The sequence below is a fragment of the Podarcis pityusensis genome (genome assembly GCF_964106645.2).
Source record: "Podarcis pityusensis genome assembly, chromosome: 5".
Lineage (NCBI taxonomy): Eukaryota > Metazoa > Chordata > Lepidosauria > Squamata > Lacertidae > Podarcis > Podarcis pityusensis.
In genome coordinates, this window is record NC_138032.1 from 91,009,145 (window position 1) to 91,030,396 (window position 21,252).

The window sequence follows — 21,252 nt, forward strand, 5'->3', positions numbered from 1 at the left end:
TGGTAAATGGAAGAGCCACTGAGGGCATTACCTATCAAAAGATTTCTGAAGCAGCAAAGTGAAAAACGGTTGCTCCGTCCCGTGGAAACAGCCGCTCTTCAGTAGAAGGGCAAGAGAGAATTGGGAAATGATCCATAATGAATTGAAAAAAATGTTTAAAAGTATTTCCCCCCCCCCCAAACCCAGAGTCCTTTCTGTTGGGAATAATTCAGACCGAAATTCCCAGGTGTCAAAAAAGGTGACTTATGTATGCTACTACAGCGGCTCGTGTTTCGTTAGCCTCAAAATGGGAAATGAGCAAGGTCCCAACTAAACAAGAATGGCAACTTAAGTTGACAAAAGATGCACAACTCGCAGACTTAACATATAGACTCAGAGAACAAGAAGAACATACGTTTAGAGAAGATTGGAAAACGTTTATTGAATTTATGGGAAATAATTGGGTACAGCCGAAAACACAGGCAGCATTAAGATAAATGCAAGTGTAAATACGTTTTGATGGATGCAATACGCCTGAATGGTATAGTTTCTGTAAAATATGCAGGGGTTTATGATATGTAAAATGAACCATGGAAATAGAAGAAAGTCATTGATATTTTAAGGATGTAAAATGAGCACTTTAAATTGTAAAACAGAACATATTATAAATATATATATATATATATATATATATATATAATTTTTATAAATTAAATTTTGTTTTACAATTTAAAGTACTCATTTTTACATCCTTAAAATATCAATGACTTCCTTTCTTCTATTTCCACGGTTCATTTTACGTATCATAAATATGTGTGTGTGTGATTATATACAGTATATAAAAAGAAACAGCCGCTCTTCGACCTCCGCATAAGCCCATCCTGCCTAGGAGGCACCATCTTCCCGTACGGAAAAAGCTCCATTTTGCTGCCCGGAAGGAAGCTCGCTCGCTCTTGACGCGGGCGCCGCCATTTTGCACGGCGACCTTGCGCCGCCCGGCTCTTAAGCCCTCGTCAGCTTTTTCTCCCCGGCGCGTGGGCGGCGCCATTTTGCGTTACGGACGGAGAGAGGCGGGAAAAGGGGCCGCGGGGCCTTGCGGCCGTACTCCTTCCTTCCTTCCCTCCATTTTTTTTTTTTTTTTAGGTGTCTTCATAAAATGCCCGCCGCGCGCCTCGTCTCCCCTCCCCCCCCCCGCTCCAAGATGGCGTCGATGCGGGAGAGCGACACCGGCCTGTGGCTGCACAACAAGCTGGGCTCGGCGGACGAGCTGTGGGCGCCGCCCAGCATCGCCTCGCTGCTCACGGCCTCGGTGGTGGACAACATCCGCCTCTGCTTCCACGGCCTCTCGTCGCCCGTCAAGCTCAAGCTCCTGCTGGGGATGCTGCACCTGCCCCGCCGCGCGGTGGACGAGGTGAGGCGAAGGGAGAGACCCCCGAGGAGGCCGCCCACCCCCCAAACAGCCATGAGGGAAGCCTGGACACCCCCCCCCCGGGACGGGCCCCGGCGCCCCTCAGTCGTCGCTTCGGCCCCCCCCCCGGGTGGGCGCCGCTTCCTCCTGCCCCCCGAGGCCCATTGGGGAAGGGGGGTCCCCTTCTCCGCCCCAGGGGTGGGACAGGGGGCTCGGGGGGAGGCACATCCCATCGCCGCACACACGCGCCGTAGGGAAAAGGTGACAGTCCTGCATCGTCTCCCGCCGAGGCAGACGGGGGCCAACGACAACAAGACACACACCCATAGAGACACACATATAGACACATATAGGTCCGTTGCAGCCAGACCTGCGAGGTGGGTTTTCCTCCTTCACCCGGGTGGGCTGCACTTCCTAATTGAGTGATCTTTTATTTACACACACACACACACACACACACACACTTTTCCCTAGGTCCTTTGCTCACCCTAAGGTTCACTTTCGAAGGGGTGGGCTGCACTTCCTAACTGAGTGATCTTTTATTTATTTACACACACACACACACACACACATATATATATATATACACAACCAAACACACAAATGCTCAAACTTTTTGCGAGGTCCTTTGCTTACCCAAAGGTGCACTTTCAAAGGGCTGGGCTGCAGTTCCTAATTGAGTGATCTTTTATTTATTTACACACACAAACACACACATTGATATATAGACACCCAAACACACAAATACTCAAACTTTTCGCGAGGTCCTTTGCTTACTTTGAGGTGCACTTTCGAAGGGGTGGGCTGCACTTCCTCATAGAGTGATTTTTTATTTATACACATACACAAAAACACACACAAATACTCAAAACTATTCCCAAGGTCCATTGCAGCAAACCTGCAATATGGGTTTTCCTTGTTCACAGGGGTGGGTTGCAATTCCTCATTGACCGATCTCTTATTTATACACACCCACAAACACACAAATACTCACAATATTCCTGAGGTCCACCTGGCTGGGTTTTTTTACCCCCTTTTCCAAAGCAAGGCTCCATAAGTTGTGACCTTTTAATCAGATAAGGCAAAATATTAAACTCTGGACGATACCCTGAGAGAATGCACTCTTGTTTCCGAATTTTTTACAAGTGCTTTTGGGGGAGGGGAAATCGGATGGAGATGTGCTTAATTCTTTGGGGGGGGGGGAATATTAGTAGCCAGTAGGCACTAGGTGATTCAACAGAAATCACTGCCTGCTTCTGCCATATCACATCACCGATGTACGTTCAGTCTGGCCCAGCCCATCTCTTGCAAGAGTTTGAAGCAAGATCCCTTCCCAACTTCATCCCAGACTTGGTTTATGCATGCAGTGGAGCTGAGTGCTAGTGCTTTACTTGGGCTGTTCTGCTTAAGACCACAGAAAGGCGTTGGTTTACCGTATTTTTCGCTCTATAAGACACACTTTTCCCCTCCTAAAAAGCAAGGGGAAATGTTTGTGCGTCTTATGGAGCGAATGCAGGCGGGAGGCTCTGCTCAGCACTCCCTTTAAAGAGCCGCGTGGAGCGTGTGTGTGGCTCTTTAAAGGGAGCGCGGCTCTTGGGGGAGCCTTAGCCGCGCGCAGCCTCTCCCGGGCAGGGGATGAAGGCTCCACTTGTCCGGGAGAGGCTGCGCACGGCTAAGTCAGAAGCCAGGACTGCCAGCAGGATTGCTGCGCAGCGATCCCGCTTGCTGTCCTGGCTTATGGGATTCAGAATATCTTTTTTCTTGTTTTTCTCTTCCAAAAACTAAGTGCGTCTTATGGTCTGCTGCATCTTACAGAGCGAAAAATACGGTACTTTTCATACAGCTTCAGGGAAAGACTCCATACAAATGTCTGAATTGATCCCATGAGCATCTGCTTCTCACTCAACCCTCCAAACGTCTCCCTTCCAGAGAGGAGCACACCCTTTTGCTGAAAGCAGTAGGCACTTTTCTGAAGTGTGCGTGTGTGCAACAAACCAAATTTTGGAAAAAGAAACCTTGGTTTATTGAAACTAAAGAATAAAAGCACATAAATCACATAGTGCAATGTTATGACTAATTTATGTATGGCAACACAGGCATCTTTAAATTTGCAAAGGCCCACTAGAAAACTGCTATTGTTTGTAGGCATGGGATCTGGCAGTACATTTATTTAATACTGGCTTGGGAGTGTAATATTTATTAAAGTCTTTATGACTGCTTTAGAGAGGAATTCCCATTTTTAGCTAGTATTGATTTGCTGGTCGTAACTGGGAAGTAAGGTCTAGTGCTACAGGGTGTGATTTCCAAATGGCTTATGAGCCACATCCCAGGATTATGTGAACTTCCAAACCTAATGGTTTGTTTCAGTGGGTTCCAGCATTCTTACTCTACGTAGTATTGTACTTTTAGGTTTATGCAAGATCATTTTGAAGCATTGCTCTACTAGTATGGATATGCATTACCATTTCTGCTGTTAGGGCATTGGTGATTGTTTCCATGGGGAAAACAAACTATCAGATATATTGATAGGTCCAGAAAATAGATAGGTAACCATTCAGAGGAAAGCTGGAAGTAAATACTAGTGGTGATGTGCCTCAGTCAACTGCAGTTACTGGCAGCCGTAGTAACTGATTTGAGCATCCCAGTTTTTGTGAGCTAGAGATATTGCTAGCATCCTTTCCAGGTGCATGAATGCACCTGGGGAAACATGCTAAATGGTACTAAATAGTTGCTAGAGCAGTGAAAGCATACTGATTTGCAACTAAATAGAGCTTTTCCACAATCTAGAAGCAGAATCCAAAACCTTTGGTTTTGCAGTTGCATGTCTTTTGCACTGCAGTTACGTCTCAGAAGCAAAAGGCAGATTTCTGTCTAAGCAGCATCACTTTTAAGGCTGCAGTTTCATGCACTTACTTTCATTTTTTTTAAAAAAATGATATTTATTAAGAATTTTAAAATTACAGGAAAAACAAAGAGAAAAAGAAGGGGGAAAAACAAAAACAAAAAAAAAACAGGAGAAAAACAAACCACAATCAAACAATACAAATTGATAAAAATCAAAATCAAAAAACAACAACAAATCACGTAACACATCACAATCAAAAAGCAAAAATAAACCACAAAAATTTAAAAACAAATCCAATATTCCCAAATCCTTAACTGTCATTACCTTATTTCATCGACCTCCTCACTCCTCCCTTTTTTGTATTCTAGTTGTTAATTATCACAGCAAATCCTTTCCATTTTTCATAGTATTCTGTCATTAAATTACCTTAATCTATTTTAACCTTATCTTACTATAAAAGACCCTAAAACTTTAAAACTTAGATCTTATTTATACCAATTTCTCATAACCATAACATTCTTACATACCGTATTTTTCGCTCCATAAGGCACACCGGACCATAAGGCGCACCTAGTTTTTAGAGGGGGAAATCAATAAAAAAAATCTTATTTCCCCCCCCCAGTCCCAAAGAGCAGCAGACAGGCGTCTCCCAGAGTTTCTGCAGCTGCCGGGGGAAGCCTGGCCCCCCCCCCCAGCCCCAAAGAGCAAAGAAGCCAAGACAGCGAGCGGGATCCATGCGCTTGCTGTCTTGCCTTCTGCCATAGCCACGCGCAGCCTCTCCCGGCCGGAGGGGCTGCACGCAGCTATGGGAGAAGGCAAGACAGCAAGCGGGATGGATCCTGCTCGCTGTCTTGGCTTCCTCTTTAGCCGTGTGCAACCTCTCCAGCTGGAAGAGGCTGCACGCGGCTAAAGAAGCCAAAGCCGCGTGCTGCCTCTCCCGGCCGGAGGGGTTGCACGCGGCTATGGCAATACCCCCACCTCCCGCAAAAGCCCACAGGAGCCACGCACCCTTTAAGGAGCGTGTGGCTCCTGCGGGCTTTTCTACGAGGAGGTAGAAGGGACTGACTGGCCGCGTCAGTCCCTTCTCCCTCCTGGGGAAAAGCCCGCAAGAGCTGCATGGAGCTTGTGTGCAGCTCTGGTGGGTTTTCCTGCCTGCCTCCCCCCCTGCATTCACTCCATAAGACGCACACACATTTCCCCATACTTTTTAGGAGGGAAAAGGTGCGTCTTATGGAGCGAAAAATACGGTAATTCTTTTAACGTTTCTGCTAAAGCCAAATAATTCCGTTCCAACATCTTTCTAACATTCATCAATTTTATAAAACAATCCTAATAAAATTTTTTAAAACTTTCTTCCAATCTTCATCCAACGTCTCTTCCTCCTGGTCCCGGGTTTTGTCAGTCCTTTCTATCCCATCCATCTAGCTCATTAACCTGGTAATCTTATGTCCGAGGCCCTTAAGTCTCTTCCATGTCCCTTCCGCAGATCTTCTTCATATTTATACCTGTACTTTACTTTGTCTCCTGCTCCTTTCACTCGTGGAAACTCCAACTTGACAGTATTTTTGTCCCTTCTTGACAAATCAGCCCCTTTTCCATAGTCCACACTAAACTCCATGTGGTATTTAAAAACATGTTTCAAAGTCCCTCCAGTGTTAAGAACCTCCACAACCCCAAACATCTCACGGCCCATTGCCAGACTTGAAGAGTCAAAACATCCCTGCATAGGGGGGTCTATCCAACCCCCCATTTCCAAACCAAACAAAACTCTATCTCTCCAAATCTGGCTTTTTCCAAGTTCATTTGTCAGATCCAACAACTCATGTTCCTGCTGGGCCACAGCTCCCTCCATCTCTGCCACCCGAGGTCCAGCAACATCCTCCTCCCTCATCTGATCTGTCAGAGCACACTCCTGGGTTGATTCCTGGGTGGGTTCTAAATAGTTACCCACTACCTGTCCAAAATTTCTGATCGCAACAGTCATCAAGTCCGTCTTCTCATGTAACTGTTCCAATAAGGCACTTGTTTTACAGAAAGCACGCAACAGAGCTTCTGAATACATTGTTATACAAGGTCAGAAGTCTGTTCCCACGATCTTAATCTGTTGCAGCTGCAGAGCTCCCCGATTTGGATTTAGTAACAGTTTCACAGGCTCCCTCTAGGGGAATAACTTCTATTTGTATCCATCTCTTTTCTTTTTTCTTTTTCTTTTAAAAGCAGATCTAACAACAAAGTTTCCTTTTTCAGATATTTTGTCAATATTTGTTCCTTTAAAATGCGAAGGAGAACAATGGAACCACTATGTTGCTCTTCTTTTAACTGTCTGTCAAAGACGTTAGTCTATAGTCAATGAACTTCCCAAAAATGTCAGTCCTGACACCCTGCTCCCAGGTTCAAGACGGTGGGAAATTACTTTTCTTACACTCTCTTCTGCAGGTTTAAACAGTCTGGAAAAAATCCCCCCTCTTCTCCTGCTTCCGAAGGGGGTTCAACAATTTTAGATGATGAAAGTTAATCCTTTACAAACGATTTTCTGAACTCTAGTTTGCCATGTCTTTGCTTTAATCTATCTACAAGAAACGGAAGGCTGACTTCCTGTTTAGACCTTCCCGTTTCAGTGCCAAATTAAAAAGAATTTCTTAGTCCAATTTTCCTTTCTACTCACAAGTCGTTGTTTAAAGTCCAATTGTCCGAAATTAAGCTACTCACGGGTAGTTGTTTTAGTAGCCAAATTGTCCCAGGAAAAAGGCAGCGCTCTCCGGCAACGGCTGTGCGGCTTCGCTCCACGTAAGAAGCAGTTGACTCTCAGCACCGCGCCACTAGCCCCTCTTCGTTCCGGAGCCCGTAACTGGGTTCCTTTACAAGTTGGGGGGGGCGCGAAAGGTGCCCGCTGAGTCCCATGGTCACAGGCTTCATCCGCCTGTGATTTTTCAAAGGGTCCCCGCTTCGCCGTAGTGGGAAAGACCCGTTTTCCGTGGAGCCAGTCCCTCCGGATCAGAGGGAATCCGCCATTACCGATGGCGCCACCCCGGAAGTCGCCCATGCACTTACTTTCAAATACGTGTGCATGAACCACTGAAACAACTGGGCCTCTCTTTGGAGTAAATGCACATAGGAAACGGTATGTGAATCTGGTCTGGGACCGTAATAAATTTCATTTCATTTCAATGCACTTAGGAACTTTCTGGATTCAGTAAAACTGGTCTCTGTCCTACAGCTTGACATGTGACAACTTGGCACCTGCACTTTGACATCTCCAGTAATGCTCCCAACATATGCCACATGTGTAATACCAAAATATGCAAGAAAGGTCCTAATTCTAATTCCCAACATTTTTTATTGCTGAATCTCAAAACAATCCCTCAAGCTGAAACTGTATTGCCACCTGCTGAGCTTTTTTGAGCAGGAACTTGAACCTAAGGATTCCCCATTCTTAGAAAATGTGTGCGTAGAATCCAGTGGATCATCAGATCCAGTGCCTTAGTCTGGAACAGGTTGCCTGCTGCATAGTCTGTTAAGGTTAGATGAGCAGGCATCTATCTGCAAAGAAAGGTTCACAGGTATCCCTAGTCACCTTATATTGATCTAATTTATACACTGTTCCTTGCCCTATCCTCAGAAGAGAGGGAGAATTGTTTCTTCTCTGTAATGCTTTCATTTTATATAGATCACCTAACTCCCTTAGCACTCCATTTTGCTTCAAAGTCTATTTTTCATTTGTGTAAAGCTTCTGAACTTTTCCAATACTGGTCATACTTCTTTGTGTCAAAAGCTGAATATAGTAATCTTAAGTATGGCATCATAGATCTTCTCTACAACCATGTGACTCTCCTTGGACTTGATAACAATGCATTTGTTAATACTATCCACAGTTTAAGAATATTTATGTAACTTTTCATTAACACATCTCCCAATTTTTCAGCTTATACTGTATGATTGCTTTAAATTGTTTGTCCTTAACAGGATTTTATCATATATTTCATTTTTCTAATCAAGCTTGTTTTTGTTCTAAATTGGAGCTATGTTGTAATAATTGTGATTCTTCCTGCTCTGACTTTTAAAAAGCAAATCCGTAGCTTTTTTTTTTTTAATGTGTCTTTCAAATATCTGTCATTGCAGAAAGTGAAATACCTGGGGATTAACATGACAGCTAAAAATGGGAATCTATTTAAAGACAATTATGAAAAATGTTGGGCTGAAGTGAAAAAAGATTTAGAAATTTGGTCAAACCTGAAGCTTTCACTGTTAGGCCGTATTGCTGCGATAAAAATGAATGTATTGCCTAGAATGTTGTTTTTGTTTCAAACATTGCAAGTTTTGGACAAAATGGACTGTTTCAAGAAGTGGCAGAGAGATATTTCTAGATTTGTCTGGCAGGGCAAGAAGCCCAGAATAAAATTCAAAATATTAACGGATGCAAAGGAAAGAGGTGGATTTGCCCTGCCAGACCTTAAACTCTATTATGAATCAGCAGCTTTTTGCTGGCTGAAAGAATGGCTGCTTCTTGAAAACACAGACATTTTGGACTTAGAAGGTTTCAATAATGTATTTGGATGGCATGCATATTTGTGGTATGACAAAGTCAAAGCACATAAAGCATTTAAGAATCATATTGTCAGGAAAGCATTGTTTAATGTCTGGATAAGATATAAGGATTTATTGGAAAATAAAACCCCAAGGTGGTTGTCACCGATGGAAGCGAAAGCACTGAAAAAGCTCAATATGGAGGCCAAATGGCCGAAATATTGGGAAATTCTGGAACAAGAGGGAGACAGATTGAAACTGCAGAGTTTTGAGAAACTAAAAAACAAAGTGCGAGATTGGTTTCATTATTATCAGATAATGGAGGCATATAATTCCGACAAGAAAATTGGCTTCCGGGTGGAAAAATCAAAATTAGAAACAGAACTGTTAGAACCCAAAACTAAGACTTTATCAAAGATGTATAACTTGCTGTTGAAATGGAATACTCAGGATGAAACGGTGAAATCTGTTATGATTAAATGGGCACAAGACGTTGGACATAACATAATGATGGCTGACTGGGAACAGATATGGACCACAGGTATGAAGTTTACGGCATGCAATGCCTTAAGAGAGAATATTATGAAAATGATATACAGGTGGTACATGACACCAGTCAAGCTTGCAAAAATCTATCATTTGCCCGATAATAAATGTTGGAAATGTAAAGAAACAGAAGGTACATTCTTTCACCTTTGGTGGACGTGCCCAAGGATTAAGGCTTTCTGGGAGATGATCTATAATGAATTGAAAAAGGTATTTAAATATACCTTCTTGAAGAAACCAGAGGCCTTTCTCCTGGGCATAGTCGGCCAATTGGTGTTAAAGAAGGATAGAACTTTCTTTATGTATGCCACAACAGCAGCAAGAATACTTATTGCAAAGTATTGGAAGACACAAGATCTACCCACTCTGGAAGAATGGCAGATGAAGGTGATGGACTACATGGAATTGGCGGAAATGACTGGCAGAATCCGAGACCAGGGAGAAGAGTCGGTGGAAGAAGATTGGAAGAAATTTAAAGACTATTTACAGAAATATTGTAAAATTAATGAATGTTAGATGATGCTAGAATGAAATTAAGTGGTTCTAGTAGCAATGTCATAAAGGTGTATGTAAAAATGGGGTTACTGGTGAGAATCTAAAGTTATAAAATATTAAGTTAAAGGACTAAGATATAAACAAAGAGGGAAAGGAATTGCTGAATTAACCAATTGAACTGGAATACAAAAAAGGGAGGTGAGAGGAGGTCAGAGAAGCAAGGAAATGAAATGTAAGATACGGAAGGATTAATTTGTTTTTAAGTCTTTCTTTCTTACATTTTTTCTGTACTTTGTATTTTGTATGTTTTTCTCTCTTTTTTATATATTTTTCCTTGTATCTTTTTTCTTTAATTATGTAATTTTTTGTTTTTGAAATTTTAATAAATATCATTAAAAAAAAACCCACAAATATCTGTCATCGCAGTACCCTATACAGTGGTACCTCAGGTTACATACGCTTCAGGTTACAGACTCCGCTAACCCAGAAATAGTACCTCGGGTTAAGAACTTTGCTTCAGGATGAGAACAGAAATCGTGCTGCAGCGGGAGGCCCCATTAGCTAAAGTGGTGCTTCAGGTTAAGAACAGTTTCAGGTTAAGAACGGACCTCCGGAATGAATTAAGTACTTAACCCTAGGTATCGCTGTACAGTGGTACCTCTGGATGCGAACGGAATCCGTTCTGGAGCCCCGTTCGCATCCTGAGCAGAATGCAACCGGTGTCTGCGCATGCGCGGGTCACGATTCACCGCTTCTGCGCATGCACGTGACGTCATTTTGAGCGTCTGTGCATGCGCGAGCGGCAGAACCCAGAAGTAACCCGTTCTGTTACTTCTGGGTCGCCTACGGAATACAACCTGAAAACGCTCAACCCGAAGCTACTTTAACCCGAGGTATGACTGTATAATGGACCGTGTTTTTTTTATTTTTTATAAAATGGACCGTGTTGGAGTAACATTTAGTTTAAATGGTTTGTATTCTGTTTAAGTAGAGGAAAATCGTTCCTCACTGTGCAACAAAGTATTATTTAACCTCTGTTGTTCAGAAAAAAATAGAAGACCTCATTGCTATTTAAGTGATATCAGGGTGTGGCTGGGGCTGGCTCAAAACGTTTTGCTATCTGAGACCTCCCCCTGTGCACTCATGCCTGCTTCTGAGACCTGCTATAGAAAAATTTTGCCACTGCATTTGGGGCAGCAGCGTGGGCATTCCTAGACTCTTTGAGACTCTCTTACTTGTGAGGAAGTGTCCTTCTTCACAGGGAGAGAAATTGTGGGTGAGATGACCAGAGAGCACCTGTGCCTTTGCCATTTGTGACAAATACTGTTTAAAGTTTCACAGTTTACTCGTACTAAATTTTAAACAGGCACATTTGGGGGGCAGCCTCGCTGTAAGGAAGGGCATCTGCCTTGGACAGAGGGCTGTAGAAGTGCTGCCACCCATTTTCCTTCAGTGGTCAGTGTACAGATGTAGGGATGGGCAAATTTGCCTCTGTATTCCCTACTCCTTACTCTACATCTTTTACCCCAGCGAATGTGAGCTACAGGTTTGGTCTATTCAGTAAAGTTTTGAGAAAGCAGCTCTTAATGTGCTTTGAACATTCCACTCTTGATTTGCCTTCTCTCTTCATTTTTGTTAGATGAAAAATGCGCTGACAGAAATCATCCAGCTTGCGACCTTGGATCCGGACCCCTGGGTCTTAATGGTGGCCGATATCTTGAAATCATTTCCCGATATAGGTTCCCTGAACCTTGATCTGGAAGAGCAGAATCCCAATGTTCAGGATATTTTAGGAGAACTGCGAGAAAAAGGTAGGTAAATTTCATGTAAATTCCTGTGAAATTGTTGTATTGCGTTTGCTTGGTAAATTGTGGATTGGGCTATGTTTAGATTAATAGATTAATCCTGTGTTTCTCAGGCTGTAGGAGTAGGATTGCCAGGTGTTCTGGGTCTGAGGCTCAGAGGAAAGATTTTTGGAGGTGGAACCTTAGGGGAGTTCAAAGGGAGCATTTGACAGAAAATGTCACCCACCCGAGGGGCAGAGCATGATTGCAGAGTTGGAAGGGACCATGAGTATCATCTAGTCCAGGAGTAGGCAACCTAAGGCCCATGGGCCAGAAGCAGCCCACGGGAGTTGTTTAACTGGCCCACAAGCCGCCCCTGAACTGAGTCACCTGCTTGCTGAGTCGCTGCGTGCTGCGCTAAACCGGCACGGTGTGGCGTGGGGACTTTCTTCTGCGGCGCTGGAAATCGCGTCTGCGCAGACGCCGTAAATTGCATCTGCGCAGATGCAGACATCGGAAATTGCGGACGCGTACGCTCACGCACACGCACACGCACGCGCAATCCGGCCACAGAAGGATCTCCGCCGGAGTGAACTGGCCCAGGCGAGGTAAACCTTGCCGACCCCTGATCTAGTCCAACCCCCTGCAATGCAGGAATATTTCACCCAACGTGGGGTTCGAACCCACAACCCTGAGATTAAGGGTCTCATGTTCTGCTGGCTCAGTTATGCCTCAAGATATGTCTGACGGGTAAAGCCCAAGGGATGTGAGATGGTGCTAATATTTAAGGGTCAAATTTAAGGTGCTGGTTTTGACCTTTAAAGCCCTTCACGGCCTAGGACCCTCATACCTATGGGACCGCCTCTCCCGGTATGCCCCACGGAGAGCCTCAAGGTCCATAAATAGCAACGCCCTAGAGGTCCCGGGCCCTAAGGAAGTTAGATTAGCTTCAACCAGAGCCAGGGCCTTTTCAAAACTGGCTCCAGCCTGGTGGAACGCTCTGCCTCATGAGACCAGGGCCCTGCAGGATCTGATTTCTTTCCGCCTGGCCTTTGGCTTGGAGCCAATTTGATTCCCTCCCCCTCTTTCTTTTTTCTTTTTCCTTTTTCCTTTCTCCTCCTGTGATGAGGCTGCATTTTAATATTTTAATGTTGTATTTTAATCTTGTTTTTAAGTTGTATTCATTCAACTTGTTTTTATTATTGCTTGTTAGCCGCCCTGAGCCCAGCCTTGGCTGGGAGGGCGGGGTATAAATAAAAATTATTATTATTATTTATTAATATAGCCTGTGCGCTTGCCACTTTTCCTTGAGACTGAAAAGGAGGCTAAAACCCCATACCTGGTCAGCTTATCAGACCTGGCCCACTTACGAGGCAAGGTGAGAGACCCGCCAGTGGAAAAGGGGCGTTGGCAGCAGCACTGAAATATCACGAGATTTCAGTGAGATCCCACTGGAAGCCAGTGCTTTGGGGGCGCTGCCACAACACAGGTGAGAGAAGCCCATTGCTGGCAGGGGGGCAGCACAGTTCTGTTTCACTGCTTGATGAGCCTCTCCTGCAGCTTACACATTGGGGGAGGGCTGTTCCAAAATATAAATCTCTTTGCACAACAAGTTGCCTGAATTGATGAGTGTAAATCAGGGTAGGGAGCCTCTGCCCCATGGTCCAAAGTTCACCCAGCGCAAGTATCACAGGAAGCCGTTTTCCCCAAGCCATGCACTCCTGTCCCTATATGTGACCTCTGGTGCAAGACAAAGCCGGCTCAGCTGCACAGCTGAATTACACGTGGGGAACTCAGCCGATCTCTGGAGAAAGCTGGGATGAAGTCATGGGCCATCAGTAGTCCATGCCTGCTGGATTAGCTGTGCAAGTGAGCTCCCCATGGGGAACGTGATGGGCAAAATAACTTGAGGAAATGGAGAAAACGTTTGGTCTTCCAAGTTGGGAGGAAGATGTAGTTGTCTGCCCAAAGGACCAACGCTTTTCTTAATGTTGGTTCTTACAGGAACTCATTTCCTGTGTGTTTTCTGATTACATAGTGAGTGAATGTGAATCGTCAGCTATGCTGCCGCTGGAGTGCCAGTACTTAAATAAGAACGCCTTGACCACGTTGGCTGGACCACTTACTCCTCCGGTGAAGCACTTCCAGCTGAAACGTAAACCAAAAAGCGCTACTCTCCGAGCAGAGCTGCTGCAGAAGTGTAAGTATCAAGGCACCTGTTAAGAAAAACACCAGAGGAATAGCCTCAATATTGTACAGTATTTGAAAAAGATGCAACATGCACAGTAGAATTTGAGATGCTGAAACCAGTCTTGGAGGAAGTCTTGATGCTTTGTAGTCTAGAACTTTGAGCCCCACCATTCTCCCCCTACCCAATCTCTCTCTCTTTAAAAAAGATAAATGTAGAACAGTGAATTTTGACAGCTTTACGTTTTTCTTCTTTCGCTTCTGATTTTCAGGCTGCACACCTTAAAATTTCCCTTTGTTCTACAGAGTTGTTTAAAGGGGCAAGAATCATGTCATGTGTGTGAAGGGAAAAGGCAGGCATGCACAATACAAAAGGTCCTTTGGAATGGGTGGGCTGAGAGCTGGTGGCATTGATCAATATCAACATATTTTAGAATGAAAAGTGTGCAGGTACCCTAGGACCAGGGGTTCTTCCAGTTCCAGGTATAGCACTAAAAAGGGGGAAGGTCTGTATGTAAATCCAGTCTGTGCACTATTGAGCGGTATGATTTCTTTCCGGAGAGGGTCAAGTTTTAATTGTTCCATGAAGAGCCCTGTTTAAGAATGACTTGATATGTTTTCCTGGTGGAGTATTAATTAGAATTATTTTTTGTAGCTACTGAAACTGCACAGCAGCTCAAGAAGACAGCTGGAGTGCCTTTCCATGCCAAAGGAAGAGGGCTAGTCAAAAAGATCGATACAACAAGTAGGATTTTAATTTTCTTTTAGATCTAAGAGACACGTATATATGCAAAGCATGAAACAGCTATTTTGAAGGATATATATATAAAGAGATAGATAGATAGATAGAATGAGTATTTAATCTTGCAGTCACACACCCCCCCTTTCTTGAATAATACCTTTGTGTTATCTTAGAACATTGAAATTCCCACATTTTTATTTAATCAATGCTAGGTATTTCTTGTTCTTCTAAAATATTTTATTGACTTATTTTTAAAAAGTGCAAAGATAACAAAAAGAAAGAAGATAAAGAATAAAAAAATGCGAAAACATAAAACTTTGCAGTCTAGAAGGACAAAAGTGCAAAGATACAGCACAGGGATAATAAAGTATTAAGTCATTCAAAGATTCCCTTATAAAATAATAAAGATATATAAAAAATAAAAGTATTCTCCACATGTGAGTTAAATCATTATTGAATATTAAGTTCTATAAAGTCTTAGATGAGCCAGAAGTTTGCATATATTGGTGGCACCAAGCGATCTTGTGCCTCAATATTCATAGAAGAATTCTGATAGCAAAGAGATACTTTTGGCGTCTGAGATACCTTTTTCAAGAAGGGTAATTTGCCAAGCACTGTTTCTAGGCCTTGCAGGTAAGCCTGAAAATGGTTAACAAACTTTCTTGGGGGCCCCCTGTGAAAAATGTTGCTGCCTCTGGGTGTTGATAGTGTCACCAAATTGGGTTTTTCAGTAGCATTTTGTCATTCAGTGGTATATTAGAAGAAGAAGAAGAAGAAGAAGAGTTTGGATTTGATATCCCGCCTTTCACTCCCTTTAAGGAGTCTCAAAGCGGCTAACATTCTCCTTTCCCTTCCTCCCCCACAACAAACACTCTGTGAGGTGAGTGGGGCTGAGAGACTTCAGAGAAGTGTGACTAGCCCAAGGTCACCCAGCAGCTGCATGTGGAGGAGCGGAGACGCGAACCCGGTTACCCAGATTACGAGACTACCGCTCTTAACCACTACACCACACTGGCTCTCTGTTATTAAGAGAGATAAATAGCCATGTGAGGTTTTGGAATACTGGAAAACCAAGTTCTGCATTAGCGTTCTACAAGTGTTCCACAGAATATTGAAATAAATCACATATGCTTCTTTTCAAGAATCATATCCTGTCTCCTAGAAGGTACTGTAGGCAAACATGCAATTGGAGGTTTTAGCGTTTTTATCTCCAAAGGTGAAAGAGCAATTAACTGTCCGGCTACTCAGATTAAATGCTGTCCTAAAAGTAGATTTAAAATAAAAGTTGGGTTGTCTAAAAGTATGGGAGGGGAGGATGAGGAATGTAGCTTGGTGAAAGCTTTTCATGCAAGTTAATGTTCAGGAATCCTACTTGTGCTTTTGTGGTTCTGGCAATAGTATTAAGTGTAATTGGCTATTCCCAGAAAAGGAATTCCTCTTTTCACATTTCCTTGCCTTCTGTTACCTTTTCTTTCTGAATTTTTCTGTTTTATATTTCATGGCAACATCTTTTCATGCAATCCAGGCATCAACCATATTTACCTAGACAGGTGCTCTGTATCTCTGCAGCTTATTCCTTTCTCCCCATACTCAGTCCATGTATTTTCATTGCTGCGGTTCCTCTGTGATTCTTGCCCCTTTCTCTCTCTCTCTCTCTCTCTCTCTCTCTCTCTCTCTAACTCTTCTTTTACTGCAGCAGAAATTACTATTGCTGCTGCTTCTCTCACAGAAGAACAATTCCAGCCATAAGCTGCAGTGTTACAACCTGGGAAGAATTTTTCCCCATAGACAAGATTAGCCAGCAACTCCACTAGAGGTGAAATGTCATCTTTCCTTTATGGACCATTTCACTTGCTTAATTAAGCCAGCCATGATCGCTCAGCCTATCTCTGGTTGCCTGGGATTTGGCTCACAGCTGCATGTTGTGATTTCAGTAATAACAGTCTGAATACTGACTGTCCTGTCTCTATACTGGGGACTGAACTTTCTGAGATCTTGATATCTAGGGCACAGTCATACCCCCCCCTTCACTGATGAGCATATTTCACTCTTACGTATACAGAATAATGAGCAAGCATTGCCATTACAATGGTACCTTGTTCTCAAACTTAATCCATTCCAGAAGTCCGTTCCAAAACCAAAGCGTTCCAAAACCAAGGGGCGCTTTCCCATAGAAAGTAATGCAAAATGGATCCATCCGTTCCAGACTTTTAAAAACAACCCCTAAAGCAGCAATTCCACATGAATTTTCCTATCTAACAAGACCATTGGTCCATAAAATGAAAGCAATAAACAATGTACTGCTGTCACACACCAAAAAAGAGCCACAAAAACACAAAATAAATAGCAAAAACAGACAAACCTCAGCATAACACTCCAAACGAAAGTGTGGCACTCAAAATGGAAGTATGGCACTCAAATTGTCAGCGTAACACTCCAAACGGAAGTGTGGCACTCAAATCGGAGCAAGTTTGCCTTCCGAAAAACGTTCGCACACCGGAACATTTACTTCTGGGTTTGCAGTGTTTGGGTTCCAAGGTGTTTGAGAACCAAGGTGTTTGAGAGCCAAGGTACCACTGTACAACTACAGGTAATCTGCTTCCAAGCATCCTGCCTCCCCTTTGCCCAGCTACCATGATCTCTGGGCACTGTAGATGCTTATAGCTGTACTGAAGGCTGCATTACAGAGAATCCTGCCACATCCTCTCTTTTTGAACGAAGTAGCCTATCCACATGCTGGAATATATTGTTGTATTGCCTCAAGGGGTTGCAGGGTGCATTCTTCTCAGATCTCTTTATACTTGGGCTCTCCAAATGGAATAGGCACTGGCTGTGTTGATTCCAGGAAAAAGCAAAGTTGCTTTGTTCATTCATTCATTCATTCAGTCCATTTATACCTCAGCTTTCCTCCAAGGAGCTCCAAGTAGTGTACATGGTTCTCCCTCTCCTCATTTAATCTCCACAACAGGGGTCAGCAAGCTTTTTCAGCAGGGGGCCGATCCACTGTCCCTCAGACCTTGTGGGGGGCCGGACTATATTTTGAAAAAGAAATAAATGAACGAATTCCTATGCCCCACAAATAACCCAGAGATGCATTTTAAATAAAAGGACACATTCTACTCACGTAAAAACACACTGATTCCTGGACCGTCCGCAGGCCGGATTGAGAAGGCGATTGGGCCGGATCTGGTCCCCGGGCCTTAGTTTGCCTACCCATGCTCCACAACAGCCCTCTGAGGTAGGTTAGGTTGAGATGCAGTGACTGGCCCAAGGTCACCCAGTAAAATTCATGGCTGGGGAATCTGAACCCTTGTCCCCTTAGGTCTGACACTCTAACCACTATAGCACCCCACCTGCTGCCTCCCATAAGAGATGGTAAAATTTGGTAATGTTGTGTACTCCGATACCTTCTGAGAGCTACTTCGTTTATATGTTAACTTCTAATAGTGAGGAATCGCCCATTTCCATACTTGGTGTCTTAAAAATGCCTTCCTTCCCCTAAGCATTCATGGGTTGCCAAAGTAATAGCCATATTTTCCCAATTTTTACAGAAGTGCGTTAACAGTGTTTGAGAATTAATGGAGTAGAATGAGTACTGTGTTGACTGAAGTCAGATTATGGAAGTAAGCAAAGGGGAAAAGGACATTTAAAAAGGCACGCATCTTGTATGTGTTGCTTCACAGCACTAATGTCCTCTGGACTACATTTGTGAATTCATCTGTATGTATAATCAGTATTGTTTTGAAATGTTTTCGTCTTCAGTAGGAGTCTTACCGCTGTGTTCAGTTTGGTGATTTTTCCCCCTTTTGTTTTTGTATAGCTCCACTCAAAGGGATACCTAAACAAGCACCTTTCAGGAATCCCACTACCCCGAGTGTATTTAGCCCTGCCGGAAACAGAACTCCGATTCCACCCTCGAGAACTCCTCTGCGCAAAGAGAGAGGAGTAAAGGTATTTATGCAGTTTCAAGTGTTCTTTCCTTGACACTCTCCCTTGCCTTCTGAATATTCAGTCTTTTCAAAGTTAAAAAACAACAGCCCTGTGTATTTGTCCAACTAGCTTGGGTGTTATTTCATTATTTCATTCCTGTTGTGTTTACGCAGTTTTGTTTTGATTTTTAATTAAAAAAATCACACAGTACTCTTTGGTATTGTGAGGCACAGTATGGATACATATACTAAATTCGCTTCCCCCCTGTTAATATTGTATAAGGGAAGTAGCTCTAACATGATGCATGTATGTAAAAGGTAGACAGGGCAATCCATGCATCAGAAGCTAGTAAACTCTGCAATAAATGTGAAAGTAAGTGTTCGTTTGGTGTATTTGTAGTTACTCGACATCTCGGAATTGGATACGGTTGGTGCTGGCCGGGAAGCCAAAAGGAGAAGAAAGACCTTAGGTTAGTATATAGGGTTACAAACTGGTATATAGGGTTAAGTACAAAGTCTTTTGTACTTAATCTGTCAAATTAAATTTAGAGCTAAAGGATAATTGTTTGCTTCCCTGTTCATTTGCCACTTATTAAAGCTGCTGTGGAATTATAGGGAGTTGAGATTTGATAATATGGAATAATTGTCTGTGTTAACTTGTGATAGGCTTGAGAGAGTGAACAATTCACAATCGGGCACCTGCTTGCGGACCAGTGGAGAGGTTTGGAAAATAGTAACACACATAATTTGAAAAATATATGCAGGGAAACAAAAGGGAATATTTAAATCATTAGTGATTCATCTATCTAAATCTGTTTTCATTAATAAAGAAAAACTACTATATGAAGGCTGCCATGCGCTTGGACTCACCTAGGGAGGCAAATTGAATTGTTCTGTTGTATTTGTACACAAATTTGGCTGGATCTGAGAGTTAGCAAAATGAATAGAATAGAATAGCCATGGGCCACAGCAGAATAAAACAACATACAGAACATTAAAATTTCCATAAAGGTGCACAGGTGGTAGTTAAGATTAGTACATGAGAATGAATACAGTACATGAAATAGGAAAGGCTAACCCTGCACAAATCCAGAGTGAATGGTGCCTAGTACGCCTCTTTCCGGCAACTGCAGCTGAGCTGGTGCCCAGCATTATTTGTCTGCTTTCCTTTGGACCACATCAGTGAGGAGGGCCGCCGAAACCACATAACACCAGTCTTGAAAGACCTACATTGGCTCCCAGTACATTTCCGGGCACAATTCAAAGTGTTGGTGCTGACCTTTTAAGCCCTAAATGGCCTCGGCCCAGTATACCTGAAGGAGCGTCTCCACCCCTATTATTCAGCCCGGCACCAAGGGCCTTCTGGCGGTTCCCTCACTGCGAGAAGCCAAGTGCAAGGGAACCAGGCAGAGGGCCTTCTCGGTAGTGGCACCTGCCCTGTGGAACGCCCTCCCACCAGATGTCAAAGAGAAAAACAACTACCAGACTTTTAGAAGACATCTGTTTAGGGAAGCTTTTCATGTTTGATGGTCTATTGTATTTTAATATTTTGTTGGAAGCCACCCAGAGTGGCTGCAAAACCCAGCCAGATGGGAGGAGTACAAATATTATTATTATTATTATTAGCCAGATGGTGGGAGGGGTACAAATATTATTATTATTATTATTATTATTATTATTATTATTATTATTAGCCAGGTGGTGGGAGGGGTACAAATATTATTATTATTATTATTATTATTATTATTATTATTATTATTAATATTTTGTCTGGGCAGTCCAGGACCTCCATACACACTGCCCAGGCTTGCACCCCAAGGAAGTTACTTTGGTGCTACAAACGCAGCAGTTTGACTTCACCCCTGGAGGCACATTCCATTGTCTCTCGAGACAGATGCCAATAGAGTAAAAGCTTTCTGAATTTCTATTGTCATGAGACATAATGGATATTATTTCATATTGATGCTGTCATTTTGCACACGTTAATCATTTTGTTGGTTCTTGAGGACGTGAGAGCGGTTATGTCCGTTCTGAGTTCCTGCAGCCCAGACTTGACTTCCAGCTGTTTCTTGTACCATTCCCCTGTGGAATCGGTGCTTGTAAAGAGAATTCAAGATTCGGAAGTATTTTTAAAAATTCTTTATTTGGGTAACCAAAACAAGGTAGCAGTTATGGCTAAGTAGCTTCTATGTTTGTTATTGGTGTAGATACAGAAGTGGTGGAAAAGCAAGCAAAAGAAGAGACAGTCGTCGAAAATGCTACTCCGGACTATGCCGCTGGTCTCGTATCTACTCAGGTAGGACTTAGAACGGTATTGTATTTTGGGCTGCTTTCTAAGCCTCATCCATGCAGGTCTCTGCTCTCCAATCACAGGCACAAACAATGTACCCTGAATTGTCAAAATTATTTTTGAAATAGTTTAAGGATGCATGTGCTGTTTTACAGAAAATTGCCTCTTTGAACAATGACCCTGCCCTAGCTTCTACAAGCTATCTGCCCGCAGCACCCAGTGTCGTTCCATCTTCCTCTTATGTTCCAAGTTCCGACACCACGCAGCCCAGTAAGTGACACAGTTTCCCATTACTACACTTCTGAATATGTTTGTTACTGATATGTTCCACATTGTAAAAACGGCGACACTCAAAAGGCTATGGCAAGTACTTTCATCAGAATAATGTTTTAAAACAGTGCGCAGGGGGCAAGTCAAATGAGGACACATCGCCTGCAACAAGCTTTGAATCTGTTCTGCATTCAAACAGCCAAAAATACCTGAATTCAAGGAAGATGTGCAGGGCTTCGGTTTCTATAATAAG

The 21,252-nt window shown here is 43.2% G+C and overlaps 1 protein-coding gene across 2 annotated transcripts in view; it reads left to right on the forward strand.

The window, feature by feature from the left end:
- Window positions 1-1,045: 1,045 nt before the first annotated feature.
- The window catches only part of NELFA (negative elongation factor complex member A), a 29,488-nt gene continuing 9,281 nt past the window's right edge, over window positions 1,046-21,252 (forward strand). For both annotated transcript variants that reach the window (XR_013986400.1, XM_081005573.1), the window contains exons 1-8: window positions 1,046-1,390; window positions 11,437-11,608; window positions 13,620-13,781; window positions 14,424-14,513; window positions 18,331-18,461; window positions 18,840-18,909; window positions 20,647-20,735; window positions 20,885-20,999. Coding sequence is in view for 1 of the 2 variants with exons in the window: in XM_081005573.1 (XP_080861699.1) it covers window positions 1,136-1,390; window positions 11,437-11,608; window positions 13,620-13,781; window positions 14,424-14,513; window positions 18,331-18,461; window positions 18,840-18,909; window positions 20,647-20,735; window positions 20,885-20,999 (1,084 nt within the window). In the remaining variant the exon portion in view is untranslated. The remainder of the gene's footprint in view (window positions 1,391-11,436; window positions 11,609-13,619; window positions 13,782-14,423; window positions 14,514-18,330; window positions 18,462-18,839; window positions 18,910-20,646; window positions 20,736-20,884; window positions 21,000-21,252) is intronic.